Source organism: Nicotiana attenuata, chromosome 6 (genome assembly GCF_001879085.1).
Source record: "Nicotiana attenuata strain UT chromosome 6, NIATTr2, whole genome shotgun sequence".
Classification (NCBI taxonomy): Eukaryota; Viridiplantae; Streptophyta; class Magnoliopsida; order Solanales; family Solanaceae; genus Nicotiana; species Nicotiana attenuata.
Window position 1 is genome coordinate 19,725,667 of NC_031994.1, and position 11,499 is coordinate 19,737,165.

At 35.5% G+C, this 11,499-nt stretch overlaps 2 protein-coding genes across 4 annotated transcripts in view; both read left to right on the forward strand.

Moving 5' to 3' along the window:
- LOC109226680 (pumilio homolog 12) overlaps positions 1-5,151 on the forward strand; it is a 6,108-nt gene extending 957 nt beyond the window's left edge. For 2 of the 3 annotated variants that reach the window (XM_019391506.1, XM_019391507.1), the window contains exons 2-7: positions 153-1,765; positions 1,867-2,029; positions 3,551-3,714; positions 3,810-4,068; positions 4,520-4,634; positions 4,766-5,151. In XM_019391506.1, the coding sequence (XP_019247051.1) occupies positions 216-1,765; positions 1,867-2,029; positions 3,551-3,714; positions 3,810-4,068; positions 4,520-4,627 (2,244 nt within the window). In that variant the 5' untranslated portion in view covers positions 153-215 and the 3' untranslated portion in view covers positions 4,628-4,634; positions 4,766-5,151. The remainder of the gene's footprint in view (positions 1-152; positions 1,766-1,866; positions 2,030-3,550; positions 3,715-3,809; positions 4,069-4,519; positions 4,635-4,765) is intronic. The other variant, XM_019391508.1, reaches the window with a different exon arrangement.
- Positions 7,211-11,499, forward strand: part of LOC109227671 — a 5,839-nt gene continuing 1,550 nt past the window's right edge. The window contains exons 1-3 of the mRNA XM_019392870.1: positions 7,211-7,278; positions 8,182-8,317; positions 11,352-11,420. Of these exons, the coding sequence (XP_019248415.1) occupies positions 7,211-7,278; positions 8,182-8,317; positions 11,352-11,420 (273 nt within the window). The remainder of the gene's footprint in view (positions 7,279-8,181; positions 8,318-11,351; positions 11,421-11,499) is intronic.

Below are 11,499 nucleotides of genomic sequence, written 5' to 3' on the forward strand. Positions count from 1 at the left end.
GTGTGTGTGTATATATATATATATATATATATATATATATATATATATATATATATATATATATATATATATATTAAATTTTAGCTAATTTTGTATTTTTTGTACTGACTATGTACTTTGACTCATTTTCTGTTCTCTTTGTTGTCGTACAGAAGAAACAGTCTCCTGAGGTGGATGAACATTGCTCACTTAGTGACTAGTGAAGAGTAATCTTGATGCTGCCTATTGTTAGGGAAATGGAGAATGGAGTAAATGAGCTGGAAAATGATGAGTTTGAGAAACTTCTCGGGGAGATTCCAAATGTTACTTCTGGGAATTCATATCCTGAGGAATCTGGAGCTATCAATTGCCCAAAAGATCAGAAGTTGGTATCCTCAAATGGGGCTTTGGCTCTGGATAGGTCGAAGAGCATTGGTGTTAGTGAGCGATATCAAACCAATGGGATCTTAGGTGAGCTAAAAGAATTTGGTAACCGAGTCCAAACACCAACGAAAAAGAGGTTTGAGTCAGAAGAAATAAATTTACCAAATGAACAGGCTATAACATCGGCATTTGCTGAGTTGCATGTAAAAGATGGCGACTTGTTAGACTCTGCAGCTCCTCTGGCCAGTTCTACGCCGTTGCTGAACCATTTAGCTGTTGTGAATGGACAACGCAAAAATGGCTTAGGTAAAATCCCTTCGAATTTGGATTCCAAAGTGGTAGTTGTTCCCTCTCCAAGAACACCAAATAATCTACCGACTGCTTTTAATGGTTTTAGTCCTATTGGAGAAAATTATGGGCACCAGAGTGGATATGTACATAGAATGGAGAACATATCTGCAGCTGTACCATTACCTCCTGGAGTACAAGGTGTTCACCTACTTCCACCAATTCATCCGGTAGATATTCCAGTAATTTCCAATCAACAACATTATTTCTTGGATGTTACTTCACCTGTTCATTACTTCCACTCACAAATCAATCGGCCCCACGGAGCTTGTCGACAAGAGGAACAACATTATTTCTTATATATGCAGCAGCTCCGAAATCAACAGTTGGACAGTCAGCGTCCAATTCAACCAAATGGGATGATAACAAGTAGAGCAATCAATAGTAGCCCCCGGCCACCATTCATGGAGATGCCCATAGCTCACGTCAACCAGCAAGTTTCAAGGAGTATAAGCCCGTTAAATCCCCTGTTTTGCTCCGTGGGTTCTGATGCACAAGGTCTGGACAAAGCAGAGAAACAATATTTTCCTGAAAGAATGTTAAGACGATCGCATGGATTGGAGCCAGTCAAGTCAGCTAAATTTGGTTCTTTTGGAGGTAATCATTGTCTTTCAAATATGAACCGAAATAGAAGAGTTTTACCCGCTGCTTATCCGAAGCGGGGTTTCTATGCTCCAAGTATGGAATCTCGCTTGGATTGTCTAGATTCAAGAAGCTATTCTCCTGATGCTGTTGATCTCAAATTTCATCGGAGGTCACAATCTCAAGAGTATAATTTAATTGATGATTTTGCTGGAAGAATATATCTCATGGCGAAGGATCAAAATGGATGCCGCTTCTTGCAAAGGAAATTTGCAGAAGGAACTTCAGAAGACGTTGAAAAGATTTTTCCTGAGATTATTGCTCATATTGTGGAGCTCATGATTGACCCCTTTGGCAATTACCTTGTTCAAAAGCTTCTTGAGGTGTGCAATGAGGATCAGCGAATGCAGATACTTCGTGCAATCACTAGAAAAGCTGGGGATCTTGTAATGATTTCATGTGACATGCACGGGTCTGATTTCTATCTTTATCAAAGTCCTTTTTCTTACTGATATGCTGCTTTTGTTCATTTTCATCACAATAGTTTGACTTTTTTCTTCTTCTCAACTGCAGGACCCGAGCTGTGCAAAAAGTTATTGAAACGCTTAAAACACCTGAACAGTTTTCCATGATTGTGTCCTCATTGAAACCCGGTTTAGTGAATTTAATCAAGGACATGAATGGAAACCATGTTGCACAGCGGTGCTTGCAATACTTAACACCTGAATATAGAGAAGTAAGTTTCATTTGTATCCATTCATAGGAAAATATTTAGACTGGTATTTTCTTTGATGTAGTTTAGATATCAAAGGGCTGAGTTGTTATTCAATCTTGTGGAGATGACTTAAGTTCTCCTTTTATGCAAATAATGAACATAATCAAAATAAGCTCCTTTGCTTTGCAAGTCCTTGATAGAAAATGCAGAAAGGGAAAAAGTTTGTCTCTTTTGCCCATAACTTCTATCATTTAGATTCCACTGCATCTTTGTAGCATGTTTGGTAGACTCTATGCATTCTTTTCTTTTCTGTCACATCATCAGTGTAGAAATACTCATTTTTAAACTACCTAAACTCAGCTTCTGTGGCTGTGGGAAAACTGAGATTTATGACAAAAGATAAGGAATGAGTTGCACGGATGTCCTGCCTCCATTTAGTAAAAGACAGTATAATTTTTTGAGTGCCTTATCATGGACAATATGCATACCATTTCTCGAACAAGTTTTATAGCGAAAAACTGAAAATGTTTTAAAACACCTAATCGTATGCAACTTTGCTGGTGCTAATTTAATGTGCAACGTTCCTTATTTACAAGTTATTTTCCACTCAAAGGACATTCTATGTAATCTTTATCAGCAATGAAATGTGTGCTTTGCTTCATTAAATTCAGTTGAATTGCAATAGTATACTTAAAAGGAGAACCATAGAAAATATCTAATACTAGTATAACTTGATGATCGGATAATCATTCGGTTTTTCTGTCTGTCCTTGGTTGTTACAGCTGCTAGATACTCATCTCCAGTTTTTCATGAGTTTATAGATAGCTTTGAAAAGGTCATCAGGAGATTGATGTTCTCCAATGTCTCTGTTTCCACATGGGGTAGATATTAACAGAATAGTCAATCTTCTACCTGTCCTTTGTAAATAATAATACAGGACTATTTGACCGCATAATCATGATTAATATATGTATTGTCCTTTTATTTGTTGTGTTGATGTCATTTCATCAGTGACTGATACTCTTAAACTTCAATGATATTGGTTGACTGTGCTGCATCAGACTTTTTATAATATTTGATGTTGCCAACCTTATTGTGTTTCTAACCATGTCCTTTTAGGGATATCTTGTAGCTGTAATATTGGTTATTCAATACAATGCATATTCTTCCTTATAGGGAAATAAAACAAATGAACTAATATATTCATATTGTTACTTATCTTCATTTCCTAACTTCCTATTCAAATTGATGAAACTTAACATATTATAGAAAACCCTCTGATTTTAAGGGGATAAATGACATTCTTTCCACTACCGGTGCCTCCCTCTTACATTGTAGGGTATATTGATCCATCCTGTTGAAGTAAATTCTTTACAAGCTTTCTTATTTTTTATTGTTTGTGTCACTAAATTTTGGCTTGTAACTGCTGGAGAGGTTCGCTAGTTTTTACATATAGCCATTTGACGTTTCCTTCATTGCTTAGTGTTGCATGCCACAGAAGTTGATGAAACTTGTTATGACACAGATTTCTTTCTTTTGCAGTTCCTGTTTGAAGCTGCTATTACCAATTGTGTTGAACTTGCAACAGATCGTCATGGTTGTTGTGTGCTTCAGAAATGTCTTAGCCAATCTGATGGTGGACAAAGGCATCGACTCATCTATGAGATCACTTCTAACGCTTTAGTTCTTTCTCAAGATCCATTTGGGTATGGCAATTTCAAGTGTCAAATTTCATCTCTTTTTTAGACTACATAAACTTGGATTTCTCTATAGTTAATTCTCATTGTTTTCTGTATTGCAGGAATTATGTTGTGCAATATATTTTTGATATTGGTATTCCTTGGGCAACAGCAGATATCTTTGACCAGCTGCGGGGTAAATATGCGGACCTTTCTATGCAAAAATACAGCAGTAATGTTGTCGAGAAATGCCTGAAGCATGCGGATGAAGAACGTTGTTCATATATTATTGAGGAGCTGATAAGTGATCCTCGACTAGACCAGATCATGCAGGATCCATATGGAAACTATGTTATCCAAGCTGCTCTGAATATCTCAAAGGTTAGTTATTTTAGCACCGGTCTTATCTCTTTGCGATCTTAAATATGGTTGCTAGGTTCAAGATACAGATTTGGTAGTTCGGATGTACTTCTGAAGAGGCTCCTAAATAGGACGAGTCAACGGCTCTGCGCTTGAAACATTTGGTCTTGCGGGATATAAAGAACTTTTCTTCTCCTAGGTGTTTTAAGTTGTTCTTGTAATTACCAGGTCCACTGCACACAGCTTCCCCCCCCCCCTCCCCCTCCCCCTCCCCCTGTCATTGGTATATTCAGTCAAGTGCAAAGATCTCCTGTAAAGAACATAAGAAACTTTATATAGTGGCAATTGGAAACAAGAAAATATTGAAGGACCCGAACGATACAGTTGAACATAATATTCCTACATTTGACACTTCACTACTGCATGTTCTAACGTTAAAGAGTATGTATATTGACAATTTCCTAACATGTAGGGAGCTCTGCGTGCTGCACTATTGGAGGCCGTGAGAGCCCATGTTCCTATTCTTCGGACCACTCCTTATGGGAAGAAGGTCCTCTCATGCAATAGTCTTAAAAAATAAGTTGCAGGTATGATAATATTATCCAAATCTTGCATCAATATTTAAGTTGTTTCAACGGCATACAATTGTTTTCTTCCTGCAACATCGTAGGGATTATCTTTCCAAATTTCCATCCAACTTAACATTATGTTTTTCCAGACAGACCGTGTAATTTATGTGGAGAAATAAAGCAGGACAAAACATGCCCTAAAGTTGTCTCCGTAGGCTGGGCAGCCCGTATCCACAAGTTTTTTGAGGTTTGGAAGGAAGTGGTACTTTCGTCGCTCATTTTGAGTACACGTTACCGCCTTTTTGAAAATTTCTTCTATTTTATGGGTTCTAAACCATATTTTTCTTTGAAGGAACTAAAAAACTTTTGTATATTTTGCTAATGCCTTTCCTTCCACACCACCTTTTATGTGCTCACTGTGAAAGTGAGAAGAGGAACTTGATATTGTAGAAATAATCAATTTTGAAGGTGTATAATTATGCTTGGATGTTTTCAGGAGGGATTCTTCTATAATAATCAATTCTATTTATTCATTCATTTGTTTATCAGTATTTTGTTTTCCATGCCTTACTTGTAAAGAACTGCTTTGGTTCTGTTCTTGATTTCATAATGCAGTCTGATTCACATTCAGATTAAGGCTTTGTTTTTCTGAGATTAAGGAGAAATGCAGTGCAAGGAATTTTTTTTTTATTGAAACACTAGTTCTCTTTTTACGGATATCCTTATTCTTCACTAGAAAGACTTAGAAATGAGAAGAGTATGAAGCAAGATTAATTATCAAATAGAAGGCTTAAGGTCTTGGTTTAGTTTAATAGGTTTTAGCTCCTCCCTTTTCCCCATTCACTTTAATGTCCACTTATGTTACAATCCTACATAAAAAAAGTGTAAGCTAGGAGTCAATATATGTATTATTTTATATGGGGTAGAGTGAGGCTTAAGAAGTGAAGAGGTGATTAGGTATGATATGACGCTTTTGGAGTTTATTGAGGACATGACCCTCGATTGTAAGTTGTGAAGGTCGAGAATTAAGATAAAAGGTTAGTAGTTAGTATAATGTACATCCCTTTCTTGCCGGTAGCTTTAGAATTACGCTAGTTGTGGTGTATTCTTTGCTTATTGTTACCTGATAATGCTTTTGGTTCGTTTTGTTTAATTATTTCTTTTGTTTATGTTTCCTTGCCATAACCTACGTAACTCTAGTCTCTAGCCAACAATCAAACAAACCCCTTATCGTTTACCAAATTGTTGAGCTTGCCCTGAAATCATATTACTGTTGTAACCCTACACTAGTTGGCAGTTGCGGATCCAAGGATGGATTTGCTGGTTCTATAGAACTAGGAGCGAATGAAAAACAAGTATAGATGAAAATAGATTTATATAGTTTAAAACTTACTCTCTCTGAATCTACAATATTAAGATTTTGAATCAACCATTTCCCTTAACCACTCTAAAGTTGTCATCACTACAATTTCCAAGAATAGTTTATATTAAGATGATTTGCCTTTTTATAGAGCTAATGTAGTGTTGACTACCGTGCTTTTTCATACTTAATTGCATCGACTGAGATAAGACTATGGGTGTCTAATAGGCGGGTTGAATTGACTTTGGGCGGGTTATAACGGGCTGAGTCAATAAATAGGGTGGGGGGTGAGGGGTGGGTCAATGGGCGGGTTGAGTCAATTTTGGACGGGTCAATTAGTAGCTTGGACTGAGATGGGCTGGGTCAAGTTGGGCTAAAATTTGGGTTATAACCCAATCCGTCCAATTCTTACCGAGATTTAATTAATGTGTATTATGTGTTTTAGAGAGAGAGATCCTAAGGTGCTTTTGACCATGTCATTAAACGTATACACTTATGCATAATCACAATGATATACTCTATCATAATCGATGAAATTCTAGAAAGTCTTTTTGAAGCACATGAGGGGCTAAGGTAGGGTGACCCTATCTCGCCTTTTCTTTTCGTCTTGGTCATGAAAAGTTTGAGGCAAAAGAATGTTGAGATTTGCAAATGCAAGCGGCTGGATCAGAAGTTCAAATTTTGCTAATCTTCGATGCAATCGCACAATCTTCCAAATAATATAGTATTTGCGTACACTGCTGCATTGTATAAGCAATCTGACCCGACATAGGGTGGGGGGACTCAATGGGCTTATCTCACCCAATCTTAATCAAACTTTCTCAAGGCACATGATTAGTCTAGCACAAGTCCATAGTGATATGTTTTTAACTTTCACTAATTGCAAATCAACTAGCAAACTTCGAACGCATCTATCACTTTGAATTATATGCCCCATCATGCACAAGTTTCCTCAAGTCGCCCATTGCTGATTGTACAACTTACTATTTTTTCAATAACACCCTATCACTGTCCCCTACAAAACACTACTAAAAAAGGGTAAAACCGACAGCCAAAATCGACCGATGTTGGTTGGTAATTGGTAAAAATCGATCGAAAATCGATTCGTGGCGCACGGTAATCTTGTGGTCAATAGAGCCAATCGACCAACTTCGGTCGGTCAATTAAATTCCACAAACGATCAAAAAAGAAAAAAACGACCATAGGTCGGTATTTTTAATTATGTGATTAAAAAATGCACCATCTAGGAATCGAACTGCGGTTTGCACTGTGCCAGGATACTGTTCTACCGCTAAACCATTGGTGCATTTTTGTTTCACACTTTCTTTTATTTTATTCATACTTTTTAATTGCATTTTCGCGCTAAAATAACCGACCGATTCCGGTCGGTTTTATTAAAAAAATAAAATTACCGACCGAAACTGGTTGATTTTTTAATATGACGGAATGAAATAACCGACTGATTTCGGTCGATTTTTTTAAAATTAATTTTAATTTTTTGAAGAAAAACTGACCAATAAATTTTACGGAAACGTAAAAATAGTTTCCTGCATTTTGCGCCAAAAAAATTGGTTGGTTTCATACAAAAAATGAAAAACAAAAATATTTTGAAAAATTGACCGAGTTCAGTCAAATATTTGGCCGATTTTTTGATTGACTGAAGTCGGTCGGCTGGCCGCGGTCTGTTTTGACCAAATTTCTAGTAGTGAAAGAGGGTACTCTTGCTTCTAAAAATTAGATCTGTCATCCCAATAATATAAGGATTCTTGCCAATATACTATAACCCGCTCGTTCAAGAAAACTGTGAAGTCACATATACTAGTACCTTGCCAGGCACGTTTCCATTGATCTTTGCCCGTCAATTAACTAAAACCTAAACCTCAGTGGATATTGGTCGCTCCTTGTAATAACAATTAGCAAACTTTCACATAGACTTTCCCGTCGACCTTTGAGAAAGTCAAGCCCTCTACGCTGCCTCAAGTTTATGTTTTTCTACCTGAAGATGTACAACAACCTTTATTCATCAGGGTAAATCTCATATGGCTCACTATATAAATAATGACACTATATCTAAGTGCAAGAGCCTCCTACACTAGCGGTATAACATAACCTGACTCCTTTAAGCATTAACAATGATTCAATGAAAATTATTAAGATGTTAAATGCTGGTCATTTGCCTTACAATTCTATTATTTCTGAATGCAGGTTTTTGATGGATCGACTGAGGAACCCAGTCATCAGCCATAGCTTCAGGCAACAAAATCAGGTGGCTGACCTTTTAGCTAAAGAGGGAGCAAAGAGGAAGCTTTTTGACAAAACTTGGATTTTGGTAATTCCTCCGGTATTTGCCAATGATGCAATGTGGGCAGACATTTAGGAACTACATTTAGTAAGAAAACTATGGTTTGTAATATTAATGGCACTCTAACCAACAATGCTAGCCACCTGGACATCCCTGCAAACATGTTTGCTCTGTAATTATTATTAATTAAATATCTGGTTTACACCAAAAAAAAAAAAAGTTGGGTTGCCTATGTCCTCCAAGTTGACCCAATTTTTAAAATTTATTTGGGTTATATCTTAAGTTGACCCATCAATGAATATACTCTAAGCCCAATACATTATAAGCCCAATCAGTTCATGTTTGAATGAGTCATGTGGGTTGCATTTTTTTGGGCGAAAAATTAAAAAATGGCCAGTTTTTCGCCTGGTCAATCAAATGTAGCCACATAATCACCGGTCAACGATATTTAGCCACTAATTTAGTGCGGTAATATTTTGTTGACTAAAATACCCCTGCTTTTTTTATTAATTTACGCGACTTCACCTTAAATTCTTCTTTTAGCAAAACTTAACAAAATCTTCCGGCATTAATTTTCAAATCGAGTTATTAGGAAAATTTTCGCCGTCAATCTGTAAATCGAAATATTAGCAAAATCTTTCGGCGTTAATCGAGGTATTCGCAAAATCTTCCGGCGTTAATTTGCAAATCGAAGTGTTAGCAAAATCGTTATGCGTCAATCTGCAAATCGAAGTTTTAGCAAAATTTCCGTCGTCAATCTGCAAATCGAAGTAAGTTCTATCTAAAATTTGTCTGATTATTTAAATTTCTTCTACGATCAAGAATTCAAACCATAAAATTCAAAGTATCAGTAAAAAAATTTAATTTTTCGAATTTTTGATTTGTTTTTAATGCTTTAATCTGTGTTATTGTCTAATTTTCTCAATGTAGAACATAACGCCAGTATAATTTGTTGGACGTTTCTAAATTAATATCTAAAGCGAAGATTTTTCCAGCTTATTATACTGGAAATCTCATAAAAAAAGCATGTATATAATTGAGTTTTGTTTGAATCCAGTATATTTTACGGGACATCACGTGTGTGTAAGCTTTTCCTCCAATATGTTATACTGGATAAGTTCTAACACTAGAATATAATTGAGTTTTGTTTGAATCCAGAATATTTTACGGGACGTCACCTGTATGTAAGCTTATTCTCCAGTATGTTAAACTGAATAAGTTCTAAGACAAGAATATAATTGAGTTTTGTTTTAATCCAGTATAGTTTACGGGACATCTCATGTGTGTAAGCTTATTCTCCAGTATGTTATACTGGGTAATTTCTAAGACTAGAATATAATTGAGTTTTGATAGAATCAAGTATATTTTACGAGACATCACCTGTGTATAAGTTTATTCTCCAATAAGTTATACTGGATAAGTTATAAGACTAGAATATAATTGAATTTTGTTTGAATCCAGAATATTTTACGGGACGTCACCTGTGTGTAATATTTTTTATGTTATACTGGATAAGTTCTAAGACTAGAATATAATTGAGTTTTGTTTTAATCCAGTATATTTTACGGGACATCACCTGTGTGTTAGCTTATTCTCCAGTATGTTATACTGGGTAAGTTCTGCATAAACTAGAATATAATTGAGTTTTATATCAATCCAGTATATTTTATAGGAAATCACCTGTGTTTAAAATTTTCTCCAGTATGTTATACTGGACGAGTTCTATTTAGAGTAGAATATAGTTGAGTTCTATTTAGACTAGAATATAATTTACTGGACGTTTCCAGCTTATTATATTGGAAATCTCATAAAAAATGCATTGTAATTCACTTGAAGTATGTTTCGTTAATGTAGATATTATGTTATAATATAGTTGAGTTTTATTTCAATCCAGAATAATTTAAAGTACGTCACCTGTGTGTAATGTTTTTCTCCAGTATGTTATACTGGACGAATTCTGTTTTCAGACTAGATTATAATTGAGTTTTGTTTTAATCCTGTATATTTTACGGGACATCGCCTTTTGTGGTCTAAGCTTTTTCTCCAGTATGTTATACTGGATTAAGTTTCTAAAGACTAGAATATAATTGAGTTTTGTTTTAATCCAGTATATTTACGGGACATCACCTGTATGTAAGCTTATTCTCCAGTATATTATACTGGAATGAATATTATATTTTTAAACAGTATAATTTCTAGATATCTAATTAATTTGTGGGTTCATTAAATACACTGATCCATACAAATTTTTGATTATTGCGTTCGACGATGGCAAATGGACAGCAGATTACAAGTACTTGGATCATAAAACGAAGCTCTCCCTGATAAAATGATGGGACTCCATTTGAAGAATTCTTAGAAAATTTTTTGAAGTTATAGAGCTTGACAACAAAAAGTTTTTCAAGCAAAATGTATGGCTTAATATCAACCTAGGTACTTCTAAGGGAATAGAAGTGACAAAGATGAAGATCTTATTATGTGTATGATTCTTTTAAAAATGATCCATACTATAAAGATTCGAAATTTGTTGTTGAAAATCTCAGAAAAAGAGATAACAACTAGAAGGTAATGCAATAATGGAAATTGATAATCAACAGTTATTGCACAAAAACACATATGGTCCGGAAGGAGCAAGTGTTGCTGATATCTCAAGTTGAAGAAGAGCAGGAGAATCCAATTTATAATATTACAATGGAAAAGAATTGTAACTCCTGTGTGAAGATCAGCACATTGAATCACTACAAAGTATTGAAGGAAGAAAAAGGAAAGGAAAAGGAAAGGCAAAAAATCTCCATCAATTAATATTAAAGGAAAATGCATCACTGGATGATGTAAAACTTGGTTTCTGTTTTTTCAAGATAAAATGCCATGATTAGATATTTTTGCTTAGCAGCTATAAGGAGTATTTTGAGTTTCTATGTTAAAGGTCAGTAACCACGAGATACTCTTTGGTTAATGTACTGATGAAAAGTGACTTGGACTGTTCGAGGTTCAAGAATTAAGGAATCAAACACTTTTTTAAAATAGTTTAATTTGCAGAGACATCATGATTGCTCATTGATATTCGAATCAGATCAAAGGCAAGAACTTCAAATGTGGATTGAGATTACGTGATGACGACTTAAGAGACATAGCTACTGAGGTAAAACCTAGTTTGTATTTCAGAGAATGAAAAAGAGCACATGTCGGAAGCGAGGCGGGTGGTGGACGCTATTGGTGGG